Source organism: Silurus aristotelis, assembly GCF_946808225.1.
Source record: "Silurus aristotelis genome assembly, chromosome: 25".
In the NCBI taxonomy this organism is placed as follows: domain Eukaryota; kingdom Metazoa; phylum Chordata; class Actinopteri; order Siluriformes; family Siluridae; genus Silurus; species Silurus aristotelis.
The window spans coordinates 3,262,111-3,284,990 of NC_139598.1; the positions used below are offsets into that span (position 1 = coordinate 3,262,111).

The 22,880-nt window shown below is 38.2% G+C and overlaps 3 protein-coding genes across 7 annotated transcripts; all 3 read right to left on the reverse strand.

The window, feature by feature from the left end:
* Positions 1–193: 193 nt before the first annotated feature.
* klhl40b (kelch-like family member 40b) lies at positions 194–3,533 on the reverse strand. The gene is made up of 6 exons (XM_083529346.1): positions 2,151–3,533; positions 1,744–1,904; positions 1,556–1,663; positions 1,281–1,466; positions 1,045–1,194; positions 194–603 (listed from the first exon to the last, which is right to left on the reverse strand). The coding sequence occupies exons 1-6, from the start codon at positions 3,273–3,275 to the stop codon at positions 492–494; spliced, it is 1,842 nt and encodes a 613-aa protein (XP_083385472.1). The 5' UTR covers positions 3,276–3,533; the 3' UTR covers positions 194–491.
* Positions 3,534–3,946: 413 nt separating this feature from the next.
* Positions 3,947–12,414, reverse strand: hhatlb (hedgehog acyltransferase like, b). 5 transcript variants are annotated; one of them, XM_083529349.1, is made up of 15 exons: positions 12,296–12,414; positions 12,060–12,223; positions 11,876–11,978; positions 11,222–11,261; positions 10,361–10,499; positions 9,727–9,794; positions 9,522–9,635; positions 9,172–9,366; positions 7,755–7,964; positions 7,398–7,569; positions 7,168–7,312; positions 7,045–7,080; positions 6,134–6,335; positions 5,067–5,208; positions 3,947–4,897 (listed from the first exon to the last, which is right to left on the reverse strand). In XM_083529349.1, exons 5-15 carry the CDS (start codon positions 10,464–10,466, stop codon positions 4,695–4,697), a joined length of 1,593 nt encoding a protein of 530 aa, XP_083385475.1. In that variant the 5' UTR covers positions 10,467–10,499; positions 11,222–11,261; positions 11,876–11,978; positions 12,060–12,223; positions 12,296–12,414; the 3' UTR covers positions 3,947–4,694. The 5 variants fall into 5 exon arrangements, with proteins under 5 accessions (XP_083385475.1, XP_083385476.1, XP_083385473.1 ...); XM_083529350.1 differs by lacking the exon at positions 12,060–12,223 and having other exon boundaries at positions 12,300–12,402; XM_083529347.1 differs by having other exon boundaries at positions 12,060–12,388.
* Positions 12,415–13,275: 861 nt separating this feature from the next.
* gars1 (glycyl-tRNA synthetase 1) lies at positions 13,276–22,007 on the reverse strand. The gene is made up of 17 exons (XM_083529345.1): positions 21,703–22,007; positions 20,193–20,294; positions 19,873–19,975; positions 19,634–19,775; positions 19,370–19,458; positions 18,660–18,736; positions 17,976–18,121; positions 16,849–16,998; positions 16,612–16,774; positions 15,524–15,688; positions 15,319–15,427; positions 15,084–15,228; positions 14,922–15,007; positions 14,368–14,477; positions 14,193–14,286; positions 13,925–14,115; positions 13,276–13,736 (listed from the first exon to the last, which is right to left on the reverse strand). Exons 1-17 carry the CDS (start codon positions 21,967–21,969, stop codon positions 13,611–13,613), a joined length of 2,265 nt encoding a protein of 754 aa, XP_083385471.1. The 5' UTR covers positions 21,970–22,007; the 3' UTR covers positions 13,276–13,610.
* Positions 22,008–22,880: the final 873 nt, after the last annotated feature.

The window sequence follows — 22,880 nt, forward strand, 5'->3', positions numbered from 1 at the left end:
GATTAAATAACCCATCAATATAGAAAATCTGAAATAAGCAGAGACTTTTTTCATTTAGACCCTCTGTATTTTCAGGCAACTGTTTCTAAAGATGGCGATTACACTTTAATGGTCTACACTAATTATTTCAGCTAGTATGCTTTGCTTTCTTTTGGAAAGAGGAAACATGCAGATTGATGAAATGTACACCTGATTATTTTTGGGTTTGCATTCGTTTATTTAGCTTTTGGTCTGATATGGTAAGCACAACCAATCAGCAATAAACACTGCTAATATCTGTGCTTTCAGGTACTCGTTGGTGCCAAAAAGTAGTTGATATAAAAAAATTGATCTAAAAACTAGTCAATGGAAAAAGCAGGTTTTTTTTGTTGTGATTCTATTTTTATAAAATCACAGCTGCTATCTAATGAAGCCAAACTTAAAAAAAAATACAAATGGAAAAAAAGAAACAAAATAAAATGCTGGGACTCCAGTGAACACAAACAATTGTTTTACATTTTAGTGAGTCTCAGTGTGTTTAGACGAACACCCAACACTGTGGCACCTGAAGCGTAGCGAATCTCTCTCAGGATGCCGTTCCACTTATTCTCGCTTTCGTCATACCTGTGGGTAAACAAATGACGTCAGATTTCACTCTTATATAATATGGACATATTAAATATGTTTAATGTCGCTCTTTTGCTATTAAAATGATAATAGTAATGTCAGAGGTGTCCATGGATGTTGCCTGGGACTCGATGATTTAAAACAAAAAAATGTTTAAATAAATAATGCATGTTTATTCAATGATCCCAACAACATTATACCCCATAAACATATGCATATACAATATATATAAGCTCCATGTCTTCATCGTGATTAAAGTGTGTTCTAGTTGTAGGTGTTTGTAGGTTGGTGGTCTATTTCATTTGGATTTTTTCCCTTTGAAAAGTCTGAGGCACTGGGGTTTCTTCTTGGTACATATTTTATTTGCAGTTGTTGCACCAATTCTAAAAAATCTTTGACGCAACTTTAGAAATGTAGAAATTCGTCCCAGTACTTTACCTCCAAATGTCACTCATCTCTCTTGGTGTGAGCTCTTCACTGTTTTCACTGGGAAACATAGCAAAGCCACCAACAGCGTAGATGCTATTACCCACAGTGATCAGGCTGAGTGAGCTGCGCTCCTGAGGGAACTCCACAAACTCAGACCACCTGCAAAAAAAATCTTATTTAGTCAATCAAACTACATATATATGGATTTATATATAGTTTTTCTAACGATATTGTGTGTCACTGACTTGTTCGATTTTATGTCGTAAACCTCCACGGTGTCAGTGAGGCCGTTCTCTGTAACACCTCCAGCCACATAGATCTTGTCCTTATAAACAGTGACACCAAACAGCGATCGCGCCGTCTTCAGGGGTGCAAGATCCTTCCATTTAGCGTTCTTCACATCATAAGCACAAACACTGTTCAAGCACTGTCTACAAGTAGGACAAGAAGAATTCAAGTGTGAATACAATAGATGTCAGAATTTTCCAAATTTCAGGAGTTTTATTCAGGAAAAACTTACTTGCTGTCTCCTTTTCCTCCTATTACGTACACTATTCCATCGTGAGACACCGTTCCATGGCCATATACCGCATAGGAAAGTGGAACAGACTCTTCCCATTTTAAATTTCTTAATTGAAAAGAAAATTAATGATAACTTCCTTCAGTAATCGCATTATGATCCATGTTTCTGCAATGTTAAATACTTACTGTCTGTCATAAACCAGGACCGAGCATAAAGTTTGCTCTCCCTCGTTTAACTCCTTCCCACCGATTGCAAAGATGCAGTTTTCTGCTTCACCCATGCCAAACAGAAAGCGCGGTGAGGGCATGGGGGGCATTCCAATCCAATCTAAACTTGCAGAGTCAAACTGTTAGGGGTAAAATGTGATTCTCAGGTCAACACGTATAAAATATAATTGTACAAAATATAGAAATAATTGCAATTATATTGCAATTTTATATGTGCCTCCAGGTATATATATTGGTTGAATAAATAAGCAGCTTGAAGAAACAGAAGAAAGAAGTGTTGGGGACAGCAGGGATGTCTTAAACATGTTCTACATTTTCTAAGCAAAACTTAAAAAGGACTAGATTGAATGTTATTGGGTTTGTACCTGTAAGAAGTATGAGCTAAGCTGTTCCTCTTCATTCTCTTCATTGAAGAAAAGTCCACCTACCACAAAAATCTGGTTCTCTTTGGTTACAATGCTGCAGTGATTTTTTGGAACCTGGTTGGATATTGTTGCCATATAGCAGTCGTTTCCAGTTGGGTCATAAGCCACTGAACTGACATCAGTTATCATAAATATTAAGTCTCTGAGGAACATGCCAAACCTTAAATTATCATTCAGGATTCCAGGAAGTAACTCTACCTGATCTTCCTCTTCCTCTTCACCATCTTCTTCTGTCTTCTTCTCTTTGAGTTTTTTATTTGTCTTCTTAACCTCTGGAAGTTTTCCAGCATAAGCGTTTTTAACCAGCTGCAGCTTCTTGGTAATTTCAGGGTCAGATCTCAGCCACTCGTGTTGCTCCACCTGTTCTGCGAAAAAGTCCTCAGGAACGAGTCGGAAGCGCACACAGTCTAGAAGTTTTGGGAGTTCCTCAAAACGCTTGTCCTTGTCATGGCCCACCCACTTGATCACAGCCTCAAATACGGCCTGCTCTGTTTCCACATTCAGTGAGTCTGAGGCCAAGATTGCCCCTAATTCACTGGAACTGAGCTGTAGGAATTCCTCATCTCGTGATATCAGCTGAAAACGCTCACAGGCAAAATTCCGCGCTGAAACAGCCAACCGAGGGCAGTCAAGCATCAGTCCCAGGCGAAAGATTGCCAGGCAGTTGCTCAAACTCAAACGCTTCTGAAGGAATGAGACGCATACTGTAAAAATTGAAGGGATTTGGAGCATGTTGGCGAGTGCGAAGATATCTTGGACGTTTTGCTCGGTCACATTGATGCTTGACGTGTAGAGGTATTTTAGAATCATACCCATGACGCCAGGTTCAACATCCTCCAGGACAATCTCATGCTGTTTGCTTGCTTCTACGCCTGATTTAAAAAACGCCCGGAAGTAGGAGCTACAAGCAGCCAGCACCAGGCGATGGCAGGGAAACTCCTTGTCCTTGATCTTTAGCACGCAGTCTACCATGGTGTCATTTTCCAGCAGGTCGCAGAGGCCATCCTGCAGCAGCGTCTGCTGGTATAGCCGAGGCTCCTCCATGGGGTCTATCGGCAGAGCCATGGCTTCTTCACTTCTGTTCTAACCTAGGTTCTCTTTAGTTCTTCAGGCAGTATTTACACCAGCTCCCCTTGTGTCAGCGTCCAATTCAGAAAAATGAGGCAGGGCCTGGTAAGCAGACTTCCTCAGCTGTCCCAACATTTCAACCAAACTCTATCTAGAAGCCTATATATAGGTTAAGCCCTCAACGAGTGTGAAGGCTATTCTGGTACATGAGATAAAAGCACAACAGCTGACACACTGCCTCCTATGAGGCAGCAGCTTTTCCTGAGTCATACGGACATAGGGCACAGGTGAGATCAGTAGTTTAAACTGTTAATACTACAATCTCATTTATCTGGGGTAGCACTGCGATCACATGCATTCATTTTAATGCCATTCTCAATACGGATCTCTGGAAGGTTCCATATACTACTTTGCAGGTGTCTTTTCTTTTTTCCTCTTTGTGAGAGCCCTCTGTAGGAGTCATATGTTCCACAACATAATCACCATTCCAATTAGTTTTTTAGTTTAATTAGTACTTACTAAATATTGTGCTTTAAATTCTTTAAACTTCTGAATCTTAGTTTCTCTCATCTTGAGGATTAGTTTATTATCATTTGTGTTTTATTTAGGAAAGATTTCTCCTTTTTTGTTATTAGAATGTGGAACTTCTTAAATCCTACTACAACACATTTTATTCTAATGTGAAACATTTATTTTTAATGTATAAATCATCTCAATGTTAATCAGCATGTATAATGATTTTAGTTTATGAGATAAGGAAACTAGTGAAAGTGAAATTATACAAATCTATATTATACCCACAAAGTTAGCAGAAATCTAATTTAAAAAATTGCTCTTTGTCCAAAATCTTACAATAATAATAAATCAAAATTATATATAAAAAAAAAAAAAAACATACCTAGAATATATCAATTTTACACACAACTCTAAAACCTGTGTTTATCCAATTTCACAAATGTGCAAATTTTAGTTGTGAACTTACACAAAAATCCTTATGCACATCACATATTGTACATAAAAATATAAATGTATATATGTACAAAGATTGACATTTGACACAAGATTTTCATGCAAAACTTTAGAGCAGATTAAACACAAATAGAGATTCCACCCTGTATAAAGAGTGTAACAATAAAAATCATAACTTAGAGTCAATATGTGAATCAATAAATTATTATTAGAGCAGCTTTTTGTCGCATTCTACTAATGGGAACTTGTACACAGTAAAACACAATGCTCAGTCATAAATTTAGGCACTTGGAAATATTGTTTTGTTTTTTTGTTTTGTTTTTTCATAGACCAAGATAGAGTTTATATACTGTATTATTGACCCTTCAAATACAATCTATCAATCTGCAATCTTCAAATAAAGGTGTGTAATTCTGTATTGTTGTTGTTGGGTTTTTTTTTGTCGTCCTACTCTGATTTTTCTTTGTTGGGATCCACAGCAGTGGCTGAGGCCTCAGTTTGGGGCGTGATAGTGGTTAGAGGTGGCACAGGGGCAGGATGAGGTATAGGATCAGGATCATCAATCAGAGCCTGCTTCCTCTCTCTCTCTTTTATGACCTGCACCAGGCAATAGGTCACAAACATCACGGTGATGGTGGATAAGGGGAAACCTATAAGAAGCAGAAAGGTTAAATTTTAACTTTAGGTGCACTACAATTAAAAGTAAGGCAGTATATAAACATTTTTATATTGCAAATTTTGTTTCTGTTATAATTGAAAAATAAATAAAAAATGACTTTTATATGAATTATCTTTATATAAATATAAAGCTACTTTTACCTTTTAGGAGTAATCTCTTGGCAACAAGCTTCACAAAGTCAAGACTGTTGAGGATTAGGAGGTTGTACAGAACAATACACCAGAAGTTGAAGGCATTAAACACAGCTCTAATTCTGCGAGACATAGATTCAGACATCGCCGTCTGGAGCAGAAAAATAAAATAATACATTTAACCCCAATCAGATTAACACAGGTCAAATTAGAGATACATGAGAACGGATAAAGAAACGTGTTTTTTTTCATCTATTAATTTACCTATTTAGCTAATTTGGTGCAAACTAAACAAATAGTTTATCAATTTATACTTCATTAAGTGAATAAATCACTCTAAGACATTATCCATAAACAATCCAAACCAGAGGTCCCCAATTACCGGGTTGTGACCGAGTACCAGGTCATGGTAGAGTTGCTACCGGGTTAAAAGTACGTTCTCTGGAACATGTCTATAAAAATGGCACTATATTATTTATATTAGATTTTTTTTTATTATATTATTATTATCTTATTATTTTGTATTTTTGTTTATTGTATGCAGTTGCTATGGAGACCCAATTTAACGATTTCATGCAAATTAAATGTAAAAAAAATAAACGAATTAATGATTGTTCTGATCTGAAATATATATTTGTGATCCAAAACAAAACAAGTTTTTCTTACAATGTCTGTTAAAAATAAATAAATAAATGTGTATTTAGTTCCCCAGTATCATAAGAATTAGTCATTTTATTACAGTTATGATTAGGATTGAAATATAAAGGATTTGGGATATTTTATTATTTGTTGAAAAAATAGAAATAAACAGTAAACTCACAGAAATAGTAAAAGTACTAAACTAAAGACAATGTTTTTATTTTTAAGTAAATATTAAATGCAAGAAAATTTATTAATTAAATTACTATGCACAAGTTTAAATAAAAACATTACGTTTTCAATGCTGTGGCTGCTTGTGATAAATAATAAATCTGTAATCCAGCCTTGATTGATGTTTCAGAGCTTCTTTAAATGAATTTACTCCAAGTGCATGTGTCTTTCAGTGATTCTTCTCTCCACTTGCTCCTTGTTCTTACCTCAATGGTAAAGAAGGGCTCCATCGAGAAGAACTTTGCCATCCACAGCTCAAGGTTGAGGCCGAAACAGTTGAAGAAAGCCCAGATAAAGATGACCCAGCCAGGCCCGAGCCACAGCGCCACGATGGCATACGTGCAGAGTGAAGCGATCAACTCATCCAGCAAATTTTCATGTTTACCGCCGAGGTAATTATACACATACCTGCGAAGTTCACTTTCAGCTGAGTGCTGCAGTTTTACACACATTATCACTGCAAAGTAATTTGAACAGCCGATTCTGTATACACAGTAGATTGCAAAAATTGGAACACCCTGAAAAATGAAATTCGATACTGGTGGTTCAGGTTTGAGGACCATTAGAGTCAAGGTAAACATTTTATAGAATACTAAGTCTAATTTAAGGGCAAAGCCAATAGGCACTGTATTGTTATTCTAGCTTTTCTTCTTCATCTTCATATACATCTTCTTCATCTTCTGGACAAAAACTGTGACAAAAAGTCTAATCAAACTTAAGCCAGACATGCCAAATTTAAACCTAATTTGTTGTTGTGAACCTTGTTTTGAACCCTGGAGTGTTCCTGGTCTTGAAATGCTTGCAATGTACCCAACGATGTCTATTTCTATTAATGTTGATTTTGTCATGTTACTAAAAATGATGAGCTGCAAATTTTGTCCTAGTGGGAAAATCTATATCTATATTATATAATCTATGCCCAAAATCTAGATCAAATTAAGTGTTGTGTATTTCAGCATGGCAACTCTTAAATAAATAAAATACATTTTATATTCCTTTCAATTTTACATAATCATTTCTCAAATAGATAGAATCTTTTATTCTTATGGTCTTATGGACCCTGTGGTAATTTAAAAACACATTACACAGATGAAGAAGAGAATTTTCTGAAACTTACTTGCAAAGCCACTCATTGATTCCTCGGTCAAAGTGCCTTTAGAAAAAGAGTCAACTTTCATGAGTTTATATTTAGTGAACACATTATAGTGAGTAAATAAAATACAATGAGCTATATACTGACGTTTCAGAGAAGACGTAAAGCATCGTGATGCATTTTGGGGGTTTGGGAGGATCTAGGTGGTCCAGTCTAGACACAGTGTTTATAACGCCAAACATCACCGCAGCCTTCACCCAGTCATACACCAAATTCATATACGCCAGACCAGCTGAGACGGGAGACACGACAAAAGTAATAATGTTCGGGAAATGATTATTTGAAACAGGAAATACATTAGAATTGTTCGCACATACCTATAGCCCAGTCTGAGAGATGTTTCAGCAGCTTCATGTCATTAGGAAGGGTCAGAATATACATGAAGTGAAAGATGATGGCCACCATTATAATAGCTCCTAAGTGTAATAAAGCCTGGATGGAAATATTCCACATCTCCCACTCTTTACGGCTCAGGTCTGGATTATTAGCCTGGTTGGGACAAGAAGACATGATCTTCTGGTGCAGTGACTGAAATTGCAACTAAACATGCATTCAGATACATTAAACTGTGTAAAACTTGTGAAAATAATCATCTAAGTTCCATAAACTGAGCTGGCATATGTGTGAGGTGGTGCAACAGCATAATAGGATCTTTTGTGTGTTTCCATAAAAACCTGGATATGGAACTTATCGAAGGTCATGATGGGTCCGAAGTAGAAGAAGGGGAGGTAGAAGTTGTACTTGAGCAGCTCCAGGATGCTGTAGTGACCCTCTTTCCTTTCACAGTTCTCCAGAGCAAAGCTTATGCAGCGCATGATGGTGAAGCCGCAGCCACCATAAAAGAGCACCGAGCGCAGGGCAAAGTCTCCGCTCACAAACCCAGCCTGGGATCAATGACAGGCATGATTAAAGAACTTCCTGCTGAGAGTTCACTAGAAGCTAGGATTTAGGAAAGTTGGGATCTGATGCACTGTGCAATGTGAAAAACTCTAATGAGAAACACACAAGACACTACAACATGTAATGGTGCCCTATGGTATCTCTACAATACCTCTATATTACCTGTAATACTTATTCTATACCCATTATTACCTATAGTACACATACTGCTTTATAGAACATATACTATACCACTATATTACCTATACAATATTTCTATATTACCTTTAGTACCAATACTGTATAGTATAGTAACCTATACTATACCCCTTATTAACTTTAGTATCAATACTGCTTTATAGAACATATACTATACCCCTATAGTACCTATACAATATTTCTATATTACCTTTAGTACCAATACTGTATAGTATAGTAATCTATACTATACCCCTTATTAACTTTAGTATCAATACTGCTTTATAGAACATATACTATACCCCTATAGTACCTATACAATATTTCTATATTACCTTTAGTACCAATACTGTTCTACAAAATAATACTATAACCCATATATTATTTACATAGTACCAAAACTGCTCTACAGAACCTATACTATACCCCATATTACCTATAGTACCAGTCCTGCTGTCCAGGACCTATACTATACCCCTATATTACATATAGTACTGATACTGTCCTATAGTACCTATACAATGCCATTATATCACTTACAGTACCAATACTGCTCTACAGAAACTATACTATATCCCTATATTACCTAAAGTACCAATATTACTTTATATTATCTATACAATACCTCTTTATTACCTATAGTACCAATACTGTCCTCTAGTACCTATACCTGTATATTAAATACAGTACATTTACTATTGGATATGGTTTACTGATCAAAAGGGCGGGGGTTTAAACCTCAGTACTTCTAAGCTGTCATTGTTAGGCCCTTGAGCAAAACCCTTAACCCTATCTGCTCCAGGAGTGCACTAACATGGCTGACTCTGAGCTTTGGCCCTGTTTTCTTAAAAAGCTGTGATTCGCAGAGAATATTTCATTGTGCTGCAATATATATTATGTATGTGACAAAACAAAGGCTACTTTTGCAGCTGCCCTATATTATACATAGCATAGGTACTATAACATATAAAAATACATATAATACTAAAGATTTTTGATGTTTGCGATCTCTACCTGCCAGGAAACAAATGGGTCCATCTTAAAAGTGGCAAGCGTGATGAGTCCGGCGGTAAAACAGAGCCAGCGGAGTTTGACTAGTGAGATGCTGTAGAGCAGCACGCAGTGTGAGAGGATGAGCATCACATAGGTCCAGCCCATACACGTGAGAACGGCAAGAAGACCGTACACCATGAAGACCAGAGACCGGTACTGTACGGTTGAAGAGATTGATAGTGAGGGTGTGTGTTTTATTTATTTACATTGTCCTTTCATCCCCCACTCATCATCCCCCCCCATACATTAATTATTGCTTTATACTGTGTAAATCAGAGCCTGTACAAAGAACATGGATGCTTGAGACACACCTGAGGAGCCAGCATTGAGCAGATCTTGGCGAATAAAACATGGCCAGACAAAGCAAAGACGATGTGCACGCGGAACGTAGAGAACCACATCATCCACTCAGAATCAGCCACGTCCTGAAACAAAGAGGTGATTGATTTTTCACCAGATTTAAATTTCTATAAATCTGACTGGCATAACTAGAGCTAGAACGTGATTGAATCTCACCATTTTTCTGCCAAAGTAGTACCATCCGGGCTGGATGTTGGACCTGAAAGACTTTCGGGTTGCATTGGCTTAAAAGAACATCAAAATAAATAAACGAACGAACAAATATGATTTTAACATATTATCAACAACGCAACATTTCATTGATGCCCCCGTCATTGTAATATTAGCAATGCAAATGTAACATCTGGAACATCAATAGCAGTTTAAGATTTTGACATTTACTTTGTCACCTTGAATACATACAATTTCTCTCATTGATTTTGCTGTTGCCTTTGAATGCTTTTGAATGGTTTAATTCAGGACCTAAAACCAAGCAAACAGTGTTACTATTCTATTTTTTATTCTCTGCCTTGTGTATTAATACTGACACATGATCCGAGCTGCATGGCTTGCATAGCTCTCAGCACCTGGCCCTACTCCACTGCCCTGGCCTTTCAGACAATACAACAGCTCACTGTATCCTTCTGGATGGAGAAATAAATAACTGTATGGAAGGGGGAGGAAGGTGCAGGACGATGGCTGACCTGTTGTAGTGGCTAAAAAAAGGTTATACTACATACAGAATGATTTTGCTCAGGTTGGATTGGTCTGATCTGAAAAGTGTGTGTCTGTGTGTGTTTTTCAGACTTACAGCTGGACACCTCAAAAATCCAACTGGCAGCCCAGAGCATTGCCACGGACAGCACCACATAATAAAAATAGAGCTCATATTTGGGAAGAGCTGCTTTGATCCTCATCGTGGCCCAAGCAGAAAGAACACACACCAGGCACTTAAACACAAACAAATAAATAATACATCTCACTTTACAGAATGGAGATATATTGATGTTAAAACACTAAGCATTTTGTAAAAATAATATTAATTAAACGACATTTCAATATTTTATTACTAAAATCTCTAGAAAGCTAGAAAGTTGATTGAGAAATAATATATTTATTAGGAATTATACAACATTTCCAAGAACAGAGAAACATGCACTTTTTTCAGTAAATGCTTATAATAAATATATCAAAAACATTGCTCCAGAAAAGCTGATTTCATTGAAAATTGTTAAAATGTACATTCAGTCAATAAATATCAAGTCACAATTATTCTGCAGATCCACTAAACTAAAACTTTGCAGGAAGTTGCACTTATTTTACTAGCATGGAGTGTGGAGATATTGTCAAGGTTTGCAGTTGGATTGCAAAATCCAGAAAAAAAAAGTCCTTGAGCATTAACAGAGGAAGAAAAAGTCATCTGTCACACCGAAGACTATGCAGCACTCCCTATTTATAACCGCAGCTTTTTTTGTCTTCACAATTGTTCCGATTTAAACATCAGAATCTTTCCATTATGTGTGTTTTGAAATTTACCTTCAAAATGTACATTTTTGTTATTGCCTTGATGCATGCATGTAAAAATGAAATAATGGTTAAGTTTATTCTATTGTCTAATGATGAAAATGTATGTAATCTGTTAGTAGTTAAAAGTAGCACCTGTTGTACTAACCTTGAGCAACCTTGCAAGTAATCTCCTTTAAACGCAAAAACTACAATACATAAAAAAAGAGTCAAGGATAAATCTCTAACACATCCAGAGCTGGTCAGGGGAAACACTGTGGCTCAAGCTGTCAAGCAGTGATAGTTAAAGGTGAACAGTGTTGTGAGACCGGACAGTTTCCCTCCCATTTGAGCTATTTTTACTCTCACTAAGATTTTAATTACAAAAAAAAATTTTTGAAATATGAAGATTATGACTGATATCGTAATTGGTGCCATTCTACTTAAAAAAGACATTTACATTAAGATTTAGTCATCTTAAGTATAATAAAATAGTATAGTAAAAATCTATTCTTTTGGTTAGGGCGAGATGGGGGGTTAAGTTCAATCTGGCAACTATGAAGATAAACTGGGTTGTAAATCATTTATATGATTACATTTTCAAAAAGCTTGTGGTCAACATGAATCACAAAATTGAAAATGATTCTTTTGATTCATTTATGAATGTTAATATCACAGTGTTTAGATCTCGTTAACTCGACTTCATAACATTGCTATAATCATACAAAGTATAACTCGGCATTATGAAAGTGATCGGATAGTCCAATCTGAAACATTGTCAGCAGGCATGAGAACAATAAGTAACATTAGCTGCAGGACTCACCATCTATTAGATATCAACCCAAAGCATATCTGGTTTTCCTCACATGCTGAGAGGTACCTGCATATCAGTCTCAATCCATCGACATGAATCTACTGTAAATCTACTGTACCAATGAATAAAAGAAAACCAGCTGTATATAATTACACTTAAACAATATCTGTAAACGTATACAAAAAATTCTTACGTTTATACTTCACATTTCCAATAAATTAAAAGAACGTCTGATGTTCGGCTTGACATGTTTCACCAAGAACAAGTTTCACCTGAATGTCAGAGGCGTGCTACACCTTAAAATAACTACGTAACTCATGGGAGCTACCTTAAGTTCAACCGTAACGTTTCTAATTCCTTGTAAAATATTTCATCTGTTAGATTTGTTTTGATGAACAAAGCTCTTAAATCAATTTTCACCAAACCCACTGACCTCCTGCCATGGTTGTAATGATTGATCTTGGAGGTTAAACTTGGAGGCATAAGAAGCAGCAGCTCCAATTCTACTTAAAGTTGTTGTTCAGGAATTACGAGTCACTCCTGGATCTGGATCCCATCAACTATACACGTATATCCCTCACACTTCAAATAGCTCTTGTTCCTCCTCCATATGATCTAGTCTAGTTGACCCACAGGGCAATTAAACATTTTAAACCTTATGTAGATAAACTACAAAAATAACACCAACATTGACAGATGAGGTTACTAATCAATGTATTGTTAAATATAACAAAAAAAAATGATGCCATGTTGTGTTTGACCTGTTTTGTGATTAGAAATTGTATTTCAAATTTATTATCTAGAGATTTAGATCAGATACAGGATAATAGTGATGGAAAGTTTGTACTTTTTAACTTTTAATTTTTCAAGTATCATAACATTTTACAGATACTTTACTATTTTCTGTTTGGAAATCTACATTTTAAGGTTAAATTCCTTACGCCTGACTTGTCTACACTCTAAAATACCTGACACAATTTGTGTTAAAGATATGAAAGTTTGGTTTCCATACTTATATCCATATATCAGTGAAATAATAAAAAAATACACAAGTAATTTTGTGCTTTTACTGGAGTAACATTTAAGCACGTTTGCATTTTTTATCATTCTAGTTCACCACTTATGTGCAGAACCAATTGTTAAAATTTGGAATAAAATGTTTAAAATATTAACAAATACTTGAGTATATAGTTTTTAAATTCCTATCAACAGCATAATGATGTATTTTATAAATTAGAACTTAAAAAGCTATTACTACAGAACTTCTGAAAAATAAGACCCTGAATGGACATCCTTGGACACCTTGGTGCCTTTAAGCCACTTCAATCTGGTATGTGTACAACATGAATCAAGGTCAGGTCATCAGGTCCCATATTTATATTAAAAATAAAAAATCCACCACACAAAGATTTAGAGGTCCAGAAAGTGCTGGCACTGATTTATTGAACCAAACATTAACTTCAGTTTGCGAGCAATTTCAGTGAAATCCACAAAACTTCCAGTTTTCCCTAAACATGCCCTTTTACTGAAGCGTGGCCATTAACAACGTTTGTCTCGGTGACTATATAAAGACATCTTTTTAACGATTTGATAAGATTGATGTAATTAGAACGATAACAGAGTGCATCATTCACGATGACAATATTATACAGGAGCATTTAAATTGTTCCTATTGGTGCAAGTGTAAAAAATGTGCATGGTTGCTCTGTGTGTAGGAGGCAGGATGAGGTAAGGCAGCTTTAATCTACTCTTCTGGTGTGTCCTTCTTGCTGGTCTCCTGACCCTCAAAGATGGGGTACTTGCTCTCAATCTCAGCCCATGTGGTGGTTCCGTTGGCGAGGTCTCGCACGATCTCGGGTAATTCGCGAACCTGAGGATATTGAGCGAAGTGTCAAACTAAAGTTCTAAATCTAAAACTTGTTTTTAAGATATTGTGCTGATGAGGATCGCAGGCAGACGACCAGTAAACCATAACGCCTCCACCACCTAGTGGTAATGCTCACTAAGGATTTTATCGAACAAAACAGGCTTTAACTATTAGCTGTGCAGTCACATTACCTCAGCTCTGATCTGCCTCATAGTGTCGCGGTCTCTCAGAGTGGCCGTGTGTGGAGTCTTGTTCACGGTGTCAAAATCGATAGTGATTCCGAACGCCACGCCGATTTCATCCGTTCTGGCGTAGCGCCTCCCGATCGAGCCCGAGGAGTCGTCCACTTTATGGGACACGCCAAATTTGGTCATGGCTTCAGCTGTGGAGAGGCCACAAGGTCAACCGATTCCGTTCACTTTAAATGATAATATAATGAAAAATTCAGCGTATACTCACATAATTCACGCACAAATGGTATGAATTCCTGATTCTGGCTCAGAGGGAGCACGGAACATTTGTAAGGTGCTACGACAGCCGGGAAGCAGAAATACTGAGCAGAGAAACGGCCACGTTAGTAATAAGGAATACAAAGGATACGCAATAAAGGAACATCTCAGCGAAACGTACTTACCGTTCTCTGCTCATCCCCCTCTCTGATGTGGAATGTGTGCTCGAAAATGCAGTACATGATTCTGCCAATACCGAAGGATGGCTCGATGACGTTGGGGGTGATGTCTTCAACTGAGGAGAATCACAAACTCTTTTTTTAGAATTCGAAAACTGGGAAAATCTCACAATCGGATATTTAGTTTATACCTGGTTCCCCTTATGGGTTTTATTCATTGTGTGCTCATATGACACAGTATGCTAAAACTCTATGCTGACAAAAGTCTGAACATCCCATTTCACATCTTAGGGTTCCACCACATTTTTTATTTCAAAGTTTCCTATTTTTCCAGACTCAAATATGCCTAAGACAATATTTAACATCTGAAATGAAGTGGGGATGAAAAATTAAAAAGGAGACAACGAATGTTTGTGTACCTTTAGATTGTTGCATATTTAAGTGAGTTTCTGTTGTTTAAATAAAAAAAAGGTTAAAAAAAAAAAAAAAAAAAAAAAGCGCTTATAACAAACAGGCTTTAACACCACATCGTTTGAATTTTATAGTTTTTTTTTTCTCACCATAAAGTGTCTTCTGGAACCTCTTGATGCTCACCATGTCCTTTGTGAGTTTGAAGGTCTTGCCTTCGGTCTCGATGGTGAACTCGCTGCACAAAGCAACAACACACTTAGAGGACATCGTAACCCGTTTACTTATTACATCGACGTGAAATGGATTCTCACCCGTTCTCGCTGAGAAGCTTCTCCTGATCGGTGATGTAACACTCGTCGCAGATGGCGAGGTATTCCATGACCAGCTTTGCATCTTTCTTGTATTCTTTGCCGATGACTCCCTTGTTCGGCTCAAACTGTACCACGTTGACGACTTTGTGTGAAGCCGTTAAGGACAGAACCGATTCAATAAACCTAAACCTGACTGAACAAATCCCATAATGTGCAATGCTTTAATTCAAGGATATGGGTTCCTTCAGAGGTTTCTCAGCTACCAGTGGGACCTTGGTAGCCCGTGCGTGACATGTGAGGTCATAGCAAGAGCGGTCGGCACAGCCCACTATTTCGATCCAGCCCTGCAAGCCAAGACACACAATAAACCAAGACGCTTCGGGGTAATGATTTTGAATGCACAAGAATATTTTCACAGTTTAGGAAGTTTATTTTCTTACGTAGGAGGTTTTGGCTTCAGCGTCCCAGCAGTCGCAGGCATAGTGGGCCATCTCGTTGTCCATGTGCTGACGGAAACGCACTTTGTCTTTTGCCAAACCAACTCTGGTCAGGTAGAGGTAGATCCTCCCGATGAAGTAGCCCAGGACAGAGTTGTTGATAACACCCTGAAAACAAAATAAAAAAATTAAAAAAGGTAAAAGCTTTTTAAAAGACACTTGACACTAAGGAATTTACAGATGGGGTCTAAACGCGGCCTACATCTTTTACAACAGGAAACTTTTTTTTTTTTCTTTTTTATTTGGTACAACTGTGCATCAGAAAAATAGACGCCATCTGTTAAAAGTCAGTGTCCAGGCTTGGAGAAGGAACCACTGTGCCAAGAGTAACTGGATAAACCCACAACTTGGACAAAGAAGCTGATCATAAAGCTGAAGCCTTCACAACCCTGGGCTGTATGGAAAAATCTGAGTGCCTCGAGTTGCACAGTGGTACATTTGGCAGAAGCCTAACAACCACTAAACATTATTCTGACAGTGAAGCATGGTGGTGGTCGCATTATACTGATTAAAACAATTTCCTGTAATGGCTAATGGATGTTCAGACTTCGGGAAAAAAAAAAAAAAAAAAAAAGAAAAAAAAAAAAAAAAAAAAAAAAAAACAACATTGTTTCATACTTTAATTATGTGACTTGTGATGACAACTGGTTTTATTTGTCAAATAAGTGAAGTTAAACTGTAAGAGTTTTTATTTAGAATACAATATGCTAAATATATAGAACTCCAAGTAATACCAGCTCATCTTAAAACACAGCAGCTAAAATATTTTAAATGGAAAAGTGTATTATGTAATGTTGTGTATGTTTTTTGATATCAATGTTAATAAATAAATAAAGTTTAAGAACAACCCACCCATAAGCGATCAGCATTACAAATAAGCATTATTTCTCTTTTGAGGCAATTCAATTCAATTCACCTCACATTGAATTACAGAAGCTGGCGCACGCAGAGGGAAAAAAAAATACATCAAAGGAGAAACAGGAAGTGACTGAACATTTAATCCAGTAGTTTTCTTAAAACAAACACCTCACCTGCTCCACTGCATCCCCCAGCTTCATAATCTGGGCTGACTGACCACTGGTCTGTGCTTTGGACGAGTATAGCAAGATCTCCAGATCGGCGACGTTGGAGAATTTGGAATGCACCTTTTCATTTGGGTCGACGAAGTGCTCGATCTCAGCCATCGTAAACTCCCTATAAAAGGTTGAAATGTAGATAAGGTCCTTTACTCACAAAATGAAGTTGGTAATGAATCGCAGCTCACCTACCTGACACGAATAAGACCTGAGCGAGGAGAGATCTCGTTTCTGAAAGAGTTTCCAATCTGAGCAGCAGCAAATGGCAGCTTGCCCTGGTTAAACTCCAACAGGCGTTTGAAGTTGAGGAAGATTCCCTGAGCAGTTTCAGGCCTCAGATAGCTGCAGAAATCAAAATAGTATAATATAGAGACGAGTAAGTAGAGGGATAAAACACGTATAGGTTTGCTCTTATAGGAAAATAATCAACAACAGGTTGTTGTTAAATAATGGAGCTATTCTTTCCAGGTCCAAAAATGTTTATTTCATTACAACTACACCAATTTTTAGCAATAATCAGTGTAATATTCACATTATAAAACTGATAATGTGCTGACAATGAAGACTTCTACCATAAACACTAAATTATATACGAGTTGTTATCAAAATGTTGAGACGAGCTCCATTTACAAGAGATTTGCACAGCAATACAGCGCCCCCTGTGTTCCTGCCACCTCGGGAATGTGTTCTGGAAGTCTTCTTTTTGAAGCGTGTCAATCACCTTCTGCTATTCACACAGGATCTCTGCAATGGTGTCAAAATGGCGACATTTGTGCCCTGGATCTTAATTTTCAGGAAGAGAGCGAAGTCCACAGGAACCAAATCTGGCGAGTAGGGTGAGGGTGGCAGTGAGAACATGTTTCCAGTGAGAAGCTCACGTGTGAGAAGAGCTCGGTGACAGGGTGCATTGTTTGATGTAACCTGCAGTCCCTGATGAAATCGCAGACGTGGTAACGCACGTGGTCAGAATAGCTCTAGTTGCACAGGTCCAGATGTCACAGGATGATGTCTTTGGCACACTGACTTATGAAGGTCAGTGCTTCCTGTTACTGTGCATGCAGCCTTGTGCATCTGTTGGCATGTTACAAAACGAGTCTCGAAACTCTTTGATACCAGCTCGTTCGTGTGTGTGTGTGTATATATATATATATATATATATATATATATGGTGGTCCACAGGTGATGCTCCATGGACTGTGGACCACCATAGAGCTACAGTCAAACCTACTGCAATAGAAACGTAACCTACTCCTTCCAGCCATTTAGAAAGGTAGCTGTATTTGGTGCTCTTTGCACATTGGGCAGTGAGCTTAACTTACCCTGGCATGTTCCCTCCAGGACCAATGGACGTCTGAAACATCAGGTTAAATGAGATGGGTGGTGTGAGGTCATTTCCTGTGCTGGGTGACTTCACTTTGTATGTCACAAACAGATTAGCTAGCTCCTGCTGAGTGTAGTTGTCCATCTGAAGAGAAAAAAAAAATTTTATTTGCAAAACCATGGTGAAGAACAATGCAGAGTCCTGATAATGGGTCGACAAAGTGCAGTACACTCGGTAGAAACTGAATTGTGTATACAAAGTTTTAAATAACTATTGAGTAGATATCCAGTGATAGTTTTTCCAGGTTGCGTTATACGGTACGAAAACGGGCTCTACAGACGAATCACTGATGCCACGTGTTTTTTATTTGAAGTCCCCCCTCCTCCTCTGGTGCATGTTATTACATTATTTAGCCTGCAGATTTACACCAGCACATTTACCACAAAAACAAACGCCACTGCTTATTTTAAATGATTACATTTCTGAGAAACAAAGATTAGCCACAGCAACTAGCAAACAAGTTCATATTCAGACCACAGCACTACGTAGGAGATTTGTAACGTCAACACAGTGTTTATTGCAGATTTATTGTATTCACTCGTGTTCTACATCTCAAACCTGCCTATTAAATACTTTAACAAACAATTAGGCAGTAAGGAGAAATGGAAAATGCAGGACTCACCTGAGTGATGACTTCTTCCATTTCACTCTTCTTTTCTTGTGTGCACTTCTTGTCGCTCATCAGCTTCTGAAGGTGAGCTATAAAAACACCACACACGATTAACTATTCATTACGGTTCTTTCAAACATCTGGGCAATGCTAATAAAGAAATAACCAGGGCTATAAATATCAATTCATTTACACATCATACACATAAGGATTCCCTTGAATTGCTGACTGAACAAGCAAAACTCATTCCATACCTCAAATATAAACCACATCATAAACATCAGGGTTTCTGCAGGTTTCTAATACTAAGGTACTTATTAACCGTTTACTGAAAAAGAAGACAATCGTGGCCGTTTCATCCTGCCAAATACAAATGCTCATTTAATGTGTGCAGGGACATTCTGAAGTAAAAATAGGGAAGGACGCAGCAGAGATCGGTGACGCATCTGGTGAATGCATGAAGCTAGAAAGATCACGTTGCTTTGCTCATCAGGAAATGAAATTTGTGCACAGCCTGGCATTAAGGTGCACAATAAACTTTTAACTAAATACGTGCATATAAATCAAGTAGTAGGCTGAAGATTTTGATCTACAATCACCACTTGTTAGCAAGAGCAGAAGAAAATCAGCCAGAAACCAATGCACATCAGTGTGGGTGTGATTTTGGCCTCACTGCAGACGTAACATTCACAAGTCTTACTGAGAAAACTGCAGACACAAACCCTTTAAGAGATGATCGGCACGAAAGCACTCTCCGTTCTTCACGTCTTTCACCATGTAGTCGGCGAATTTGTCCACGTGCCCTGATGTCCTAGATCAAGGCGGAGAATGAATGATGAAACATTTACCATCAGTGAATTAAACTATATGGACAAAAGTAGGTGAAAACCTGACCATAGGGTTTGTGTATAAAAGTTCCTTAAAAAAAACCAAAAAAAAAACAGCCCAGACAACAAGAAAATAACGTGGGGTTTACAAGTACTCACTTGAGGACGGGTTCAGGTGTGAGCATCGTGCAGTCGATCTCCAGAATCTGCTCCTCGTGGATAAAGTGCTGCCTCCAAGCCTGCAGGATGTTGTTCTTCAGAGCGCAGCCGACCGGCCCGAAATCATACAGACCACTCACCCCTTACACACACACACACACACACAGACACACATTCATCACAACACTTATACAGTACAGAGGGTGTAGAGTGTGTTAGGTAGCATGAGGTAACATTACCTCCATAGATGGCGAACGCTTGGTCGTAAAAGAAGCGTCTCTTCAGCGTGTCCTCCATCTTGACTCTGTCCACGATGTCATCTTTGGCCTGCAGTGAGAGCTCCTGGGACAAGGCGAGAGCAAACAGCATGTTGATGCAAGCATGATCCGATCCGATTAGAACTAATGAACACTTGAAAGATGAACTTAATTCTTTCTGTCCCACGTGAAAGTTTGACATTTTTTTAAAGCATGTGGTAAATGAATATCCGGAAAGAAATTTCTTTTTTAAAGTTGACATCCACCAGCGACGACACATGATGATAAATAACGGCCCACACCTTTGCCTCCAGGATCTTCTTCCTCGCTTTGAGCTCCGCCACAGCTTTAGTGACGTCCACGTCAGGAGCACCGTCGACTTTCATCTGACGCACCAGGTCGCCCTGCGCACGGGGAGAACACGTGACGGTGAACAGGAGATTGTGTGAGAAGCAAAAATGAGCATCACCACAGATGAAATTCAACTGTTGTGGTGGTTATTATAACATCTCATTAGAGCTGAATCTCAAACCAGAGTAGTGTAGCTTCATACACTGTGGGGTCCTGTTAGAGTTGTGTAGTGTAGAGTTGTGTAGAATTGTGTAGTGCCCTGCACTCTGGTGTTCTGTAGAGTAGTTGTGTAGTTTAGTGTACTGTAGTGTACAGATGTGTAGTGTAGAGTTGCGTAGTTTAGTGTAGTGTAGAGTTGTGTAGTTTAGTGTATTCTAGAGTTGTGTAGTGTAGGGTTGTGTAGTGTACTGTGTTGTAGATTTGTTTACTGTACTGTAGAGTTGTGTAGTTTAGTGTATTCTAGAGTTGTGTAGTGTACTGTAGTGTAGAGTTGTGTAGTTTAGTGTATTCTAGAGTTGTGTAGTGTAGGGTTGTGTAGTGTACTGTGTTGTAGATTTGTTTACTGTACTGTAGAGTTGTGTAGTTTAGTGTATTTTAGAGTTGTGAAGTGTACTGTAGTGTAGAGTTGTGTAGTTTAGTGTGGTGCAGAGTTATGTAACCCTGATTCACATTGCATCCTGTATAAACATCACAGTTTTCCTCATGGTACAAACAATGTTATTAAGATCTCCCTATTCATCATGTTCCTTACATTCTCTCACACACACACACACACACACACACACACACACACACACACACACACAGCCCAACGTTTCCATCACTTCACCAAGATGACGTGAAATTTTATGAAGGGATATATTTTGAAAACATTGGCTTTTTCCTGTAACTCATTCCTTTAGTAACAGAATTTTGTTATCGAGACACCGTGATCTTTTCTCCACCTGGTTATCACACCGCCTAGTGTCAGACCGGAGCAGCCCTACAGAGCAGCGAGTGAGGTTGAGATGAGATGAGATGAGATGAGACACAGTCGGTCAAACTGATGCTCAAACGTGGCAATGCAGCAGTAAGAGGAAATAAAATGAAAGTGTTCAGAAGAGGGAAATACATTTGTTAGAATTTAATCCGGATTGTGATTCAGATTAGAATCCAGATTAAATGGAGAAATGAGGAATTTGGCACACAGCCCGTGATAAACGTGGCAGCTCCTGGATAACAAGTCCAACAGAGCTGCTTGATGCAAATCTGAAACTGTTGCATATATCTACTTCCGGCTCCCCTAAACCTGAGCTTGGTGCATTTATTGCACTTCCGGTAAGTGGACATTTAATATTACAGTGAACCTCCCCTATAAATTAAACGGAAGTGATTCACTGATCATCATCACAATTATGACGTCATGTGCAAATCATGTTACTGATGCATGTTGATGAATGAATGAGACTCATGTTCTCAGACCTGCTCCTTCACTGCTTGTCTCAGTGGAGCCAGAATCTCCTCGATGTTGACGTTCATATTTTGTCCTTCACGTTGCTGCTCCAACCACAAACTTCTCTGCTGCTGCTTCTTCTTCTTCCCCAAGCAGGTCGACACAGAGAAAGGTCTAATTACACGTGAAGCACAGAGCGCCTGAGGCTTGGTTGTAGTCCACGGAAGGATGAACCGGACGCCGGCTGAAATCTGCGCTCCGCACCGCAGCGCTGATGATGTCGCTCTGCGCAGCATGTGGAAACCGAGCGTCCGAACCGCCCTGTTTTTCCCCCTACCCGTATTCTGTAGGAAATCCCGCCTCCAACAAGCAGATTGGCCAGGTCCCTCTTTAGTCCTGCGTTACGATTGGTCTTTAGGATTTAGTTAAAACCCGCCTCCTTGATAGAATTGACTTTTTTTGTGAAGTCGTTTAAATCACTATGGCCAAGTAAATAAAAAATAAATACATACATTCATACAAAATACATACATTTTTATCTTCACCTTCGCGTTTCCCGGCTGTCCAATCACTAAACAGATCGTAATTATGACCTTTAAACCAATTATATGAGAGGGGCGGAGTTTGTCAGAATGCGGGTAGGCAAAGAAATCAACCGAAACCGTATGATGAAATAGTTGGAAAAAGGTACACATGTCGTCTGCATTCACTGCAGCACTTTCGCCATTCTTAAAATATATTGCTTTATTTTTAGATTAGTATCCGCAGATTCGTAGCACACGCGGAACATAATAAACGAGAGAAAGCATTTATGTTTTATATTTTAAAATGTCCAAAGTAGCCACATTTAGCTTTGATAGCAGATTCGGTAGCCACCTGGAATGGTTTCCATTTCACAGCTATGCCTTGTCAACAGTTCATTTGTGAGACATTTTTTGCCTTGTGTTTTAGACCATCAGTTGTCTTGTGCTACTACAACTACTGTACAAAGCCATATTATGACAAGAAACACTCAGTTAAGGCAGTCAAATATTAATTTAAGAAATGAAGATCAGTTAAGCCGAAAAATGTTTAAGCCCCAAGAGCTACCTCTGCTGCAGAGGATTCGGTTATCAGATTTACCAGCCTCACAACTCGTTGATTCATGTAAACTTCACTGATTTCAAGTGGTAAACACATTTCATTATCCCTGTTCAGAGGAGACTAC

What these genes read in the sequence shown, in the direction of transcription:
- klhl40b (XM_083529346.1), bottom strand. Translation starts at nt 3,275, where the DNA reads ATGGCTCTGCCGATAGACCCCATGGAGGAGCCTCGGCTATACCAGCAG. An exon ending in GGAGGAAAAGGAGACAGCAA is followed by an intron (nt 1,467 to 1,555) that starts GTAAGTTTTTCC and finishes TCCTACTTGTAG; the next exon opens with ACAGTGCTTGAACAGTGTTT. An exon ending in GAGATGAGTGACATTTGGAG is followed by an intron (nt 604 to 1,044) that starts GTAAAGTACTGG and finishes GTTTACCCACAG; the next exon opens with GTATGACGAAAGCGAGAATA.
- hhatlb (XM_083529349.1), bottom strand. Translation starts at nt 10,466, where the DNA reads ATGAGGATCAAAGCAGCTCTTCCCAAATATGAGCTCTATTTTTATTAT. An exon ending in GATTTTTGAGGTGTCCAGCT is followed by an intron (nt 9,795 to 10,360) that starts GTAAGTCTGAAA and finishes TGTTCTTTTAAG; the next exon opens with CCAATGCAACCCGAAAGTCT. An exon ending in ATCAATGAGTGGCTTTGCAA is followed by an intron (nt 6,336 to 7,044) that starts GTAAGTTTCAGA and finishes TGAACTTCGCAG; the next exon opens with GTATGTGTATAATTACCTCG.
- gars1 (XM_083529345.1), bottom strand. Translation starts at nt 21,969, where the DNA reads ATGCTGCGCAGAGCGACATCATCAGCGCTGCGGTGCGGAGCGCAGATT. An exon ending in GAAACCTCTGAAGGAACCCA is followed by an intron (nt 15,229 to 15,318) that starts TATCCTTGAATT and finishes CGGCTTCACACA; the next exon opens with AAGTCGTCAACGTGGTACAG. An exon ending in AGGGGGATGAGCAGAGAACG is followed by an intron (nt 14,287 to 14,367) that starts GTAAGTACGTTT and finishes TTCTCTGCTCAG; the next exon opens with TATTTCTGCTTCCCGGCTGT.